At 40.2% G+C, this 12,571-nt stretch overlaps 1 protein-coding gene across 4 annotated transcripts in view; it reads left to right on the top strand.

Annotated features, from left to right (window-relative positions):
• Positions 1–2,566: 2,566 nt before the first annotated feature.
• si:ch211-69b7.6 (neuroblast differentiation-associated protein AHNAK) overlaps positions 2,567–12,571 on the top strand; it is a 12,474-nt gene continuing 2,469 nt past the window's right edge. Inside the window, exons 1-7 of one of the 4 annotated variants that reach the window (XM_034900712.1) lie at positions 2,567–2,715; positions 6,470–6,523; positions 6,650–6,770; positions 7,406–7,575; positions 7,951–9,120; positions 9,307–11,146; positions 11,798–12,567. In XM_034900712.1, coding sequence (XP_034756603.1) covers positions 6,521–6,523; positions 6,650–6,770; positions 7,406–7,575; positions 7,951–9,120; positions 9,307–11,146; positions 11,798–12,567 — 4,074 coding nt within the window. In that variant the 5' untranslated portion in view covers positions 2,567–2,715; positions 6,470–6,520. The remainder of the gene's footprint in view (positions 2,716–6,469; positions 6,524–6,649; positions 6,771–7,405; positions 7,576–7,950; positions 9,121–9,306; positions 11,147–11,797; positions 12,568–12,571) is intronic. The other 3 variants (XM_034900722.1, XM_034900737.1, XM_034900729.1) reach the window with 3 other exon arrangements.

The raw sequence follows: 12,571 nt of genomic DNA, 5'->3' as shown, positions 1-12,571 counted from the left end.
TCCAGGCACAATAACACAGTAACACAATAACTGCGTGAATGCCACTGAACTCCTGTTCTTTCCAGTCCAGATTCACACAGGCGAAGGTCTTTGTGATCAGCGAGCGGCTGTAATCAGAGTGACTCACGCAGGGAACGCCTGCCGCTCCCTTGGCACAGGTCAGCATTTTTTCTTCAAAACACGCTTATCAAGTTGTCTGAGAGGAGTGTTTGGTTTAGTTTTTTATTTTTTATTTTCTTGCTCTGTCGTGGTTTCAATTTAAAATCTTTTTATAAAAGTTTGGAATGAGAAGGTGGTTCCAAACGTTTGGCCTGTACCGTACATAAATATAGTTGTGTTCAAATAATAGCAGTCCAACATCACTAACCTCGTAAATCATATTTTGTGGTAGTAATGTAGTAGTAATGTACTAGTAAGTGTTGTAGAGTCAAAGAAAACCATTCATTCATTCATGATGAGTCAGAGTTGTGTTTAAGAAAAGTTGGGATTTTTATTTGGTCCCCAATTAAGACTATTAAGTCATGACATGCATGCTTATAATTCCGTGTAATTGAATCTGTAGTTGAAAGGGCCGTGTTCATAATAATAATAATAGCAGTGTTGTGTTTAAGTAGTGAGGTGATTGATTCTGTGGAGAAACAGGTGTCAGTTATGGCCCATATTTAAGGAAGGAAGGAGGCCGATGTGGTGCATGTTGGTTTTAGTGCATTTCACACTGAAAAACTCAGCGAAATGGGTCGTTCCAGACGTGGCTCTGAGGAACAGCGGACTTTAAATTAAAAAGTTGAGGGAGTTGGATAGGTAAAAACAGATTAAAAAGTGCCGAAAATTATAGTCTGCTCAGCCGAAATGATTTCAAATGCCTTGAAATGGCGTCCGGAGCCTGACTGACGTCGTGCGGGAAAAAACACAGTCAACTACCATCGAATGGATCAAAATTAAAGACAAAATGGTAAAGGCTCAACCAATGGAAATCAAAGAAGACTTAAAGTTACCTGTGAGAACTGTTACGATCAGAAGAAGGCCCCCCCCCCCCCCCCCCCCCCCCCCCCCCCCGCAGAGTCCCATTGTTAAAATAAAGATGTGTACTGAATAGGTTGTGATTTACCAAAGGACACGCTGACTGGCCAAAGGAGAAATGGAGCAACATTACGTGGACTGATGAGAGCAAAATGGTTCTTTTTGGGTCTGGGGGCCGCAGACAGTTTGTTTGAGGACACCCCCCCCCTCATGCACTGAATTCAAGCCATAGTACCCTGTGACGACAGCAAAGCATGGAGATGCAAATATCATGTTGTAGGGATGTTTCTCATACTGTGGGGTTGGGTCTATTTATAGCACACCAGGGATCATGGATCAGTTTCAAGACATCAAAATATTCAAAGAGGTCTGTTGTGGGTTAATGTGGCCAGTAGTCAACACGTGAAAACCCTTCAGTCATTTAGGATGAGTCAGAGTTGTGTTTAAGAAAAGATGGAATTTTAATTGTTCCCCAATTAAGGCCATTAGGCTACATGAATCACTAACAAAATCAAATACTTTCTCAAAAATAAAAGAAATGGACATCATGACTCCTGCTGAAGAGGACATGTCTTTGAAATGGGTTTTTCAACAAGACAATGACCCCCAAAACACACCAGGTGAACCAGATTGATGTTATGGAGGGGCCGGACCAATCCCCGGACCTCAATCCCAGAGAACACTTGTGGGGTGACATCAAAAATGCTGTTTCTGAGGCCAGACCCAGTACTGCAGGGGAATGGTGGGATGTAGTTCAATGGTCCTGGGCTGGAACACCTGTTCCCAGGTGACCCCATGCAACACAGGTGTGAAGCAGTACTCAGAAATAATGGTTATGCAACTAAATATTAGTGCAGGGATTCAAAGTAAAGCAAAATCTTGATACACTTTTCAGTTTATACAGTAAATGTTTGAGTTTGTAAATAAAAATGCAAATACTGCTATTTATTTTAAACAGCTTAATATTCCTTTTTCTTCACTTTCTGTAAAGGTAGAACACAAACTTCATCAATTTAGGTCATGTTTTGATTTGGAATTGAGTGTGATGTATATCCAATGCATTGATAGTTATGGAAATTAAAAGCTATTCTAAGGATTTTGAGCATTATTCACTTTTTTTAAACACACTGCTGTTATTTAGAGCACAACTGTACATGATTAGAAAATGGATAATTTTGCATAATGAGTACTTTCAATTATTGCGGCATTTTACAGTTTGATGCTAATATTTTTTGCACTTTTACTGTGTGTGTTTGTGTGTGTGTGTGTGTGTGTGTGTGTGTGTGTGTGTGTGTGTGTGTGGATACTCTGGGAACAGATGTGTTGGATAAGAAAAAGCGGCTCAGACATTCAAGTTCTTCAGGTACTTTAGTCAGCTGTGGTGTGCGTCTGTGTGCATGTGCACAGTGAGCCGCAGGCGTGTGGTCATCAGGGTGTGTTTGCACAAGGGTGTGTGTTGTGAATGTGTGTGTGTGTGTCTTTGTGTGTGTATGGTAACAGCGAATAGAGGCAGGACATTTTAAGGTGGAACCTGTTTGTCTGCTTCAGGTGAGGTAGTCGTTCACCTGCCTGCAGCTCCTCGGCTCAGAACCAACCTGCAGACCGAACAGTCGGACCCGGGACTCATGTTCGTCCACAGTTTGGACCCAACTTCAACAACACGGAGGTCCAAACACCTGCCTGATGGACCCTGAGGTCAGTTTTCACCCATTCATTTCCCTGTGTGGTGCTCAGTGCTTAAGGTGGCGAGTTTTGGGACACAGTGTTTCAGTTTCAGGTCTCTTTTTGTTGTTACAGTTGTGTTTTTTATCAACTCTTAGTGCATGATGTTCACCATGCAGTCACAATGAGTCGTCTTCTCTTTCCTGCACACGGTTCATTTTTAACTTGCTGTTCTTCAACTCACCTTTAATCACAGCAGTCTTTTCCTTAAATGTATCTTAAAAAACAAACCGATCAAATCATTCTTCATATAAACGTCAGTTCTGTCAGTCGGCAGCTTAAAGTGTTTACCCTCTCTCTTATTATTACAAACTACAAATATTCTGCTGCCACCAAGTTACAAATGTGTTGATTTTTTACTTTTAATGTCATTAAAAGAAACATTTAAACATGTTTTGATTGAGTGCTCTATTGTGCATTCAGCCTTTACTTTCTGAACTTTTCTTAACTTTTATAACTGCAGGCGGGTGCACTTTGGCTTACCTGTAAAATGTGTAATATTTAACTTTGTAAGTAGTAAATCAGCCTTTGCTCCGAATCTATATAGAGCCGTGTGTAATAATAGCTAAATACCAATAATGTGATTGGTGTTAGTATTTGGTTTCACACATTAAATGTGGAGGCATATTTCTTAAAGACATGCTGGACACTTGATGTAAAACTACAGACTGATAAAGTTTTCTTAACATTGAGTTGTCTTCCCGTCAAAACTTAAAATCAACAATTTTGTTGACGCTTTTTTATCAATGTTTTTAATTTTTTCTTACGTTTTTATCCCATTTTTCCAACACGTTATGATGCTTTTTTTCAATGTTTGTAACTTTTTTTGAAGTTTTCAACACTACGTAACACTAACTTATTAACTTTAATTATTTGTTTTTTTACTTCAAATTGAATGTAATTTTTACTGTCTGCAATGAATTCTTTAGTCACATTGATATTATACATAATTCTATTCTATTATATTATAGATAATCCTGCAATATTTATTGTGTTATTAATGAAGTCATTCTTGCCTAAACACATTGAATATTTGTTGTTTAACTGGCACACTGATTCTGCGTGAATTGGGGGGGAAATTGGGCGACGGGTTAGCTTACCTGGTAGAGTGTGTAGAGCCCAGTAAACAGCAGCAGCTGCAGGTTCAATTCCCTCATTTGGGCCCTTTGCTGCATGTCTTTCCCCCTCTCTCTCCCCCCCCCCCTTCATGTCTAAGCTGTCCTATCAAATAAAGGCCTAAAACGCCAACAAAATGATCTAAAACCGTTTCATTTACACGTAATTTGATGTGTTATATTAGAACTGCACTTAGGTGTTTGTGTGGGAATAAAATCCTATTTCTATCCATCCAGTTTATCTTTGTACATCTTTTCACACGATCTGGAAAGAACATAGTGTGTCTGGATTCCCTGGAGGTCTGCCAGCGCTCTCATTTTGATACTACAACACCGTGGGTGTGGTCACTTATGACTCTGAGTGCTTACACAAAGGAAACACCCCAAAAACAGAACACTTGTTCAGGGAACTCTCAACAAACCTGTTCTTGGTGTTCCTCAAGGCCAATCCTCAAATACCTGAGCGATGCATCTGCTTGTTTATTTTAAAGCTGTAGTGCGTAGTTTCTGCAGCCTCCATGAGGAACTTTAAGTAATAACAACATCCACATGACACAAGCCTTCTTTTCTTCACTTGAGTTTCTGCGAGCGGAAGTCGCCGGACGACACTGATAGTCTTAATTAGCTTTGTAGCAACTCATCTGGCGACGGCTTGAATGTAAACGGACGTTTATTAATATCAAAAAGTTACGCACTAAAACAGGGGATGTGCTCATGAGAGAATTTGAGTAGTGAGTATTCATCTTGGTCTGAAATAACTGTTGATATACTGAGATAACATGTAGAAAGTCAACATAATCAGGATTAAAACATACTTTATTGGCTGTGAATATACCTTTTGAATTGAAAAATGGGAATAGATATGAATTTATTTGAAACATTGTGCATTTTTCAATAGTCTTTTTCTGCTGTAGAAACAATGATTCCTAAAAGCATGCGATATCAAACTAAAAACCTATAATGTTGCAGAGAAAATACCAGAAACCCAAACCCAAAAGCATGCCTTTGCGATTTTTCATTTGTTCTCGCAACTGTAAGAACATAAAACGCAGTGTTTCCCATGCATAGAATATATTCAGTTGTCCAAGTAGATTTGCCCCACCCACAGACTTGTTCTTGTATTTCTTGTTCCCTCTGCTTAGAATGTATGTCTGCTTAGAAACGCAGTTAAACTGTGGACATTTTGCCAAAGTGGTGCATTTATGTAGCACACCCACGCTTCTTATGTAGTCTTCCTTTACCTGAGTGGTCAAAGCTACTGTTGGTAATAACTATTTGTAGTATTTGCTCAAACACTATATCCTGACAGTCCTACATGAATCAGATAATCTCTGAAAAAAAACAAGCATGATCCTCTTCCTCTTACAAGCGCTCCTAATGGCTCCTAATGGCTCCTAATGGCATTAGGGAAACAACCAATCAGAGCAGAGGAGTCTCTTACACAGTGTCTTAAACTGTGAAACCAGGCAGCCCTGATCAAATCTGAAACTAGATTTTGTTAATGCATTGCCAATTGCTCGCCTTAAATGTTTTTTTAGAAATCATCATCATCATCAACTTTACTGACAGACTCCAGGTCCATTCAGGAGACACAGACATGACATACAACATACATTAAAAAAGACAAAGATAAACATATACCAAGATATAAAAACAAAAGAAACCAGAAATCTGCTTTTCTATAAAAGACACTTATGCCAGTCCGCAGGGAGTTGGGTTGGGAACCGGAGGGTCGCTGGTTCAAGTCCCTGTTTGGACCAAAGTACTGATAGCTGGAGGGATGCCAGTTCCCCTCCTGGGCACTACCAAGGTGCTGTTGTGCAAGGCACCGCACCCACCTCAGCTGCATGTGTGTGTATTTCAGGCCTGTGTGTAGTGTGTAATAACAACAGTGTTGTATGTAAATTGTGATTTCCCATAGGGGATCAATAAAGACTACAAATTATACAATTATGGGTACCGTATGGCACTAAACCAGCAGCATAACAATGCAGTTCTGGGAGACGTTCAGGTGCCAAATGAATTTTCTAGGTCAGCCCGCCTCAGTAAAGCCTAAAAGGTGCTGACCCCTGCTTTACAAAACAGGTAACTTGCACTAGAGTACCTGGAAACATGTTTTAGTTACTGCTTTGTAGCTGTAAAATGAGAAAACCAGCTCTAATCAGTAGGCCGGGGGCCGGTTCGTGGCTTTCACTTGACTTGGTTACATTTTCTAGTTGAAAAAGGTGAAACTATTGTGCAATCAGAGCTGTTTGATTCTCCTGGTTCAACAGTTCATCTGTTCCATTGATGTTTCTGCTGCTTTGTTCTATGAGTGTTGGGTTCAAAACCTTAAGTCAAAAGTACACATGGACACAGACTTTGTCTTTTATGCTTTAACAAAGGGGACGAGCAGCTGAAATCATTCCAAGTTGCTCTTCCCCTGCATTGCCTTTTTATTGATAACATAATGCATGGGAGTTAACACATGTATGATAACTATTTACAATTCTCACAATAAGCTTTAACACGTTAAAAACATACAGAATCTCCAAAGCTGCACTGTACAGTGGGCCAAACATGTAACAAACTGCTGTAAATCTATTTATTGAACATTTTATTTTATTCCATAGGTTTAATAAAAGGGGATTTTGCAATGCCACCGTGACAAAGACACAAGGATCATGGTAGGAAACATCCATATTGTTTTAGTTATGTGTTTAAAACATGCTTTAATAGTTAAATATCTTATGTATGTTGCTTCTCAAAGCTTATGAGGTTGATGTTGTGCTTCTGTGTCTTTGTTTTTGTAGCTGTCACACCGCAGGGGAAGGAGTCTCTCCGAGTCCCTGATCCTGGAGCAGTCAGACGAGGGAGGACTGGTCGTTTCCAGCATCGACAACAATTCCTCAGCCAATCAGGGATTGAGAGAAGGTACGACCCTTTGCCTTTAAGAGTTGAAACAGTTGTTACCTACAAGAACACGCCTTCAAAATCCAAGGACCTTAACGTACATTTGACTAAAATCAAAGGTTGTGTTAACCCTTAATGCTTTAGACTAAGTGAGCAGGAGATAATCCGATGTTTTAACTAGATTTTTTGAGTCCAGCACTTCAATTTTTTTCGTATTGAGCCATATTGGGCTTTTTTGGCCTATAGTTTAGTTTATAGATTTTTTTAATTGAAAGGTTTTCTCTAATAAATCTCCTCCTTCATTTGGGTAAATGAAGTGTACCTAATTACAGAAACGCCTGTCAATTTTCAGCCCAATTGTAATGGATTGCATATTCTTCTGCTCACTCAGTTTAAATGTACGTAAAATGAACTGTAGTCAAAAAACAGCATAGAAGTTCTTTTCCAAAAATGTGCCCATTAATCAAATTTTGAAGATTATTTGAGACTAAACCCAATCTCCATTTCTCTGATATTGAGAGAGCCAGGTTTAGGGTTTTGAGTCTTAGTCTACCCTCTCATACATTATGATTTGCGTCCATTAAATGGATTATTCAGCCTTTAATGTTCTGGAACAAGCTTCTGTTTTATGCAAACACTTGATTCTTCTTTTTCAGGGGATGAACTTTTGGGGGCAACAATCAACTTTGATCAACTTTCAAAAACCGAGGTGTTGAACGTACTAAAGATGATGGAGCCGTTTGATGGCAAGGTCCATGTCCTGACCAGGAACAACTTGAGCAAGAGTCTTGGAAATTTGGACCAGTGTGCCAAGACTCCTGAGACGGTAGGTGGAGTAAATATATTATCAAGGAATTACTGAATTAGTTAATTATTCATGTTCTTGGACATTCATGCAGCAGTGGTCCACATCAAACCTCACATTTGTTTCCATTTGTGATGTTCTGCTTAAGGTTTTAATACAGGTTGCACCAAAACAAAAGTTCTTGCTTTTTTTGGTGTCATTTAAAGGCATTAGTTCTAAAATGTTTAACCAAGAGCTATTTTTGCCATTAAACTAACAGTGATATTGGTTCCCCAGAGCTATATATTACATTGAATCATGGAAACCATGCTAAAATTCCCCCCCACAAGAGAACAGTTACCTTAATGGAAATATTATAGTTGCATTCAAAAACTAATTTGTGGTTTATATTTCTAGATGCTGAACGATTCCTACAACAAACTCTACAATGCAAAAATCAAGAAATTTATGAAAGATGACTTTAACGGTGCCATGGAGGGCTCTGTCAACAAGGAGGTTACTCCCAAGTCAACTGTACCAGGCTCATCGAAGGTCAACCTCAAGCACAACATGGGGTTGCCTCGCTGTGGAGTTGACTTTGGACTTATGAAAAAGAAGACTCTGGCCATTGACGACGATGCTGGAGAATTATCATATGACAGCAATCTGAACCTTCCACCTATGGGTCTTGGGTCCAATAGGACTACTCTAAGTGGAGCTCAGGTACCAAGACTGAAAGTGAATGCTAGAAGTCCACAATTTAATGCTCCAGACGTTGGTATACAACTGCCAGACACTGATAGTCCGTCTCTTGACTTGACAATGCCAAATCTTGAAAGAACTCAATTTGGGCTGGAAAGCAATGGAACTTTTAGAGGTCCAGAAATGGGTATGGACTTAAAAGGTTCAGGTCTTACTACCTCTGATATGGGAATCTCTGGACCTTCTTTTAGTGGTCCAGAAGGTGAGGTCCAGCTCCCGGATGTAGGAACTCCAGATGTTCCCTCAGGTAAACTCGGTCTCAAGTATTCCAAGAGACTGAAAAACCCAAATCTAAATGTGGACAATCCTACCGGATATGTAGAGTCACCCAGGCTCAGGCTGTCTGGAGGATCTCCTGATTTGGACCTAGAAATGCCAGGTGTTGATGTATCACAACTTGATATACAAAGGCCAGGCATTGACATGCCTTCAGGGAAAGTCAAATTGCCATTTAAGAAACCAAAGATTGATCTTAAATCTTCGGATTTAAATGTGGATGCCCCATCTGGTAAATTGACTATGCCTAAATTTGGGTTCTCAGGCAAAGGTGAAGTTGATGGTAAAACACCTGACCTCAGTCTTGAAACACCAAAGATAAAAGGTGGAATTCATGAACCTAATGCAAATCTACCTAAAGTTGACCTAAAAGGACCAAAGTTAGCCGTTGGCACTCCATCTGGAGCATACGAAGCGCCTTCGTTTAAAATGCCCAAATTCAATTTACCAGGTATCCAAGTTCCCAGTTTTAATGGAGATTTAGACGGACCAGATGTGCGATTGGCAGCACCAGAACTCAAAGCTAGAATTGCAGATCCAAATATTGACATGAGTGTCCCCTCAACTGACTTTGACTTTCCAAGCCCATCTGGAAAGTTCAAAATGCCAGGTTTTGGGCTATCTGGGCCTAAAGTTAAAGACCTTGAATGTGATTTGAAAACTCCAGGCATGGATGTATCCGCTCCCAAGTTTAAAGGGAGGGGCATTCATTTGCCTGGTGGTGATTTCAAAGACATCGATTCACAAGATCTAAGTCTGAAAGCTCCAAAGATAAAGGGTGGATTTGATGCCCCTGACTTGGACTTACCAAACATGAACCTTAAATCTCCCAAGTTAGATGTTAACACTCCAGATCTCAACATTGGTTCACCCAAAGCAAAATTTAAAATGCCGAAAATGAAAATGCCTAAATTTGGTCTACCAAACCGGAAAGGACCTGAGATTGATGGAAGCTTTGATGGCCCAGATGTTGATGTAACCGTGCCAAATGTTAATCTTGAAGGTCCTAAGGCTGATGTGGGAATGCCAGATTTTGATGTTTCTGGTCCTTCAGGTAAATTCAAAAAGCCAAACTTAAACCTGCCTGGTTTTGGACTTTCTGGTCCAAAGTTAAATAGCCCTAACCTGGACCTTAAAACACCTGATCTAGATATATCTGGTCCAAATCTTAGTGGTGGTTTAAATGCACCAGACATAAACATGCCCAAGGTTGATCTCAAAAGCCCCAAACTAGACCTTAATACCTCAAAGCTCAACATGCCATCAGGTAAAATGAAAATGCCAGAGCTTCATGCTCCAGACTGGGATGTTAATGCTCCCTCAGGCAAATTGAAAATGCCAAAATTAAACCTTTCAGGTACATTACCAAAGGGACCAAACATGGACATTGATTCACCAGATCTAAGTCTGAAAGCTCCAAAGATAAAGGGTGGATTTGATGCCCCTGACTTGGACTTACCAAACATGAACCTTAAATCTCCCAAGTTAGATGTTAACACTCCAGATCTCAACATTGGTTCACCCAAAGCAAAATTCAAAATGCCCAAAATGAAAATGCCTAAATTTGGTCTACCAAACCGGAAAGGACCTGAGATTGATGGAAGCTTTGATGGCCCAGATGTGGATGTAAATGTACCCAATGTCAACCTCAAAGGTCCTAAAGCTGATGTGGGAATGCCAGATTTTGATGTTTCTGCTCCATCAGGAAAACTCAAAAAGCCAAATTTTCACATGCCTGGTTTTGGGCTTTCTGGTCCAAAGTTAAATAGCCCTAACCTGGACCTCAAAACACCTGATCTAGATATATCTGGTCCAAATCTTAGTGGTGGTTTAAATGCACCAGACATAAACATGCCCAAGGTTGATCTCAAAAGCCCCAAACTAGACCTTAATACCCCAAAGCTCAACTTGCCGTCAGGTCAAATGAAAATGCCAGAGCTTCATGCTCCAGACTGGGATGTTAATGCTCCCTCAGGCAAATTGAAAATGCCAAAATTAAACCTTTCAGGTACATTACCAAAGGGACCAAACATGGACATTGATTCACCAGATCTAAGTCTGAAAGCTCCAAAGATAAAGGGTGGACTTGATGCCCCTGACTTGGACTTACCAAACATGGACCTTAAATCTCCCAAGTTAGATGTTAACACTCCAGATATCAACAATGGTTCACCCAAAGCAAAATTCAAAATGCCCAAAATGAAAATGCCTAAATTTACGGTCCCAAGACTTAAAGGACCTCAGATTGACGGAAATTTGGATGTCCCCGATGTTGACGTAAATATACCCAATGTTAACCTCAAAGGTCCTAAAGCTGATGTGGGAATGCCAGATTTTGATGTTTCTGGTCCATCAGGAAAACTCAAAAAGCCAAATTTTAACATGCCTGATTTTGGGCTTTCTGGTTCAAAGTTAAAGGGCCCTAACCTGGACCTCAAAACACCTGATCTAGATATATCTGGTCCCAATTTTAGTGGTGGTTTAAATGCACCAGACATAAACATGCCCAAGGTTGATCTCAAAAGCCCCAAACTAGACCTTAATGCCCCAAAGCTCAACTTAGACATGCCATCAGGTAAAATGAAAATGCCAGAGCTGCATGCTCCAGACTGGGATGTTAATGCTCCCTCAGGCAAATTGAAAATGCCAAAATTAAACCTTTCAGGTACATTACCAAAGGGACCAAACATGGACATTGATTCACCAGATCTAAGTCTAAAAGCTCCAAAGATAAAGGGTGGATTTGATGCCCCTGACTTGGACTTACCAAACATGAACCTTAAATCTCCCAAGTTAGATGTTAACACTCCAGATCTCAACATTGGTTCACCCAAAGCAAAATTCAAAATGCCCAAAATGAAAATGCCTAAATTTGGCCTACCAAACCGGAAAGGACCTGAGATTGATGGAAGCTTTGATGGCCCAGATGTTGATATAAATGTACCCAATGTCGACCTCAAAGGTCCTAAAGCTGATGTGGGGATGCCAGATTTTGATGTTTCTGGTCCATCAGGAAAACTCAAAAAGCCAAATTTTAACATGCCTGATTTTGGGCTTTCTGGTCCAAAGTTAAAGGGCCCTAACCTGGACCTCAAAACACCTGATCTAGATATATCTGGTCCCAATTTTAGTGGTGGTTTAAATGCACCAAACATAAACATGCCCAAGGTTGATCTCAAAAGCCCCAAACTAGACCTTAATACCCCAAAGCTCAACTTGCCATCAGGTAAAATGAAAATGCCAGAGCTTCATGCTCCAGACTGGGATGTTAATGCTCCCTCAGGCAAATTGAAAATGCCAAAATTAAACCTTTCAGGTACATTACCAAAGGGACCAAACATGGACATTGATTCACCAGATCTAAGTCTGAAAGCTCCAAAGATAAAGGGTGGATTTGATGCCCCTGACTTGGACTTACCAAACATGGACCTTAAATCTCCCAAGTTAGATGTTAACAGTCCAGATCTCAACATTGGTTCCCCCAAAGCAAAATTCAAAATGCCCAAAATGAAAATGCCTAAATTTACCGTCCCAAGACTTAAAGGACCTCAGATTGACGGAAATTTAGATGTCCCAGATGTTGATGTAAATGTACCCAATGTCAACCTCAAAGGTCCTAAAGCTGATGTGGGAATGCCAGATTTTGATGTTTCTGGTCCATCAGGAAAACTCAAAAAGCCTAATTTTAACATGCCTGATTTTGGGCTTTCTGGTCCAAAGTTAAAGGGCCCTAACCTAGACCTCAAAACACCTGATCTAGATATATCTGGTCCCAATTTTAGTGGTGGTTTAAATGCACCAGACATAAACATGCCCAATGTTGATCTCAAAAGTCCCAAACTAGACCTTAATACCCCAAAGCTCAACTTAGACATGCCTTCAGGTAAAATGAAAATGCCAGAGCTTCATGCTCCAGACTGGCATGTTAATGCTCCCTCAGGCAAATTGAAAATGCCAAAATTAAACCTTTCAGGTACATTACCAAAGGGACCAAACATGG

This window comes from Etheostoma cragini, chromosome 2, assembly GCF_013103735.1.
Source record: "Etheostoma cragini isolate CJK2018 chromosome 2, CSU_Ecrag_1.0, whole genome shotgun sequence".
Taxonomy (NCBI): Eukaryota; Metazoa; Chordata; class Actinopteri; order Perciformes; family Percidae; genus Etheostoma; species Etheostoma cragini.
This window is presented reverse-complemented; position numbering and strand designations above follow the sequence as displayed.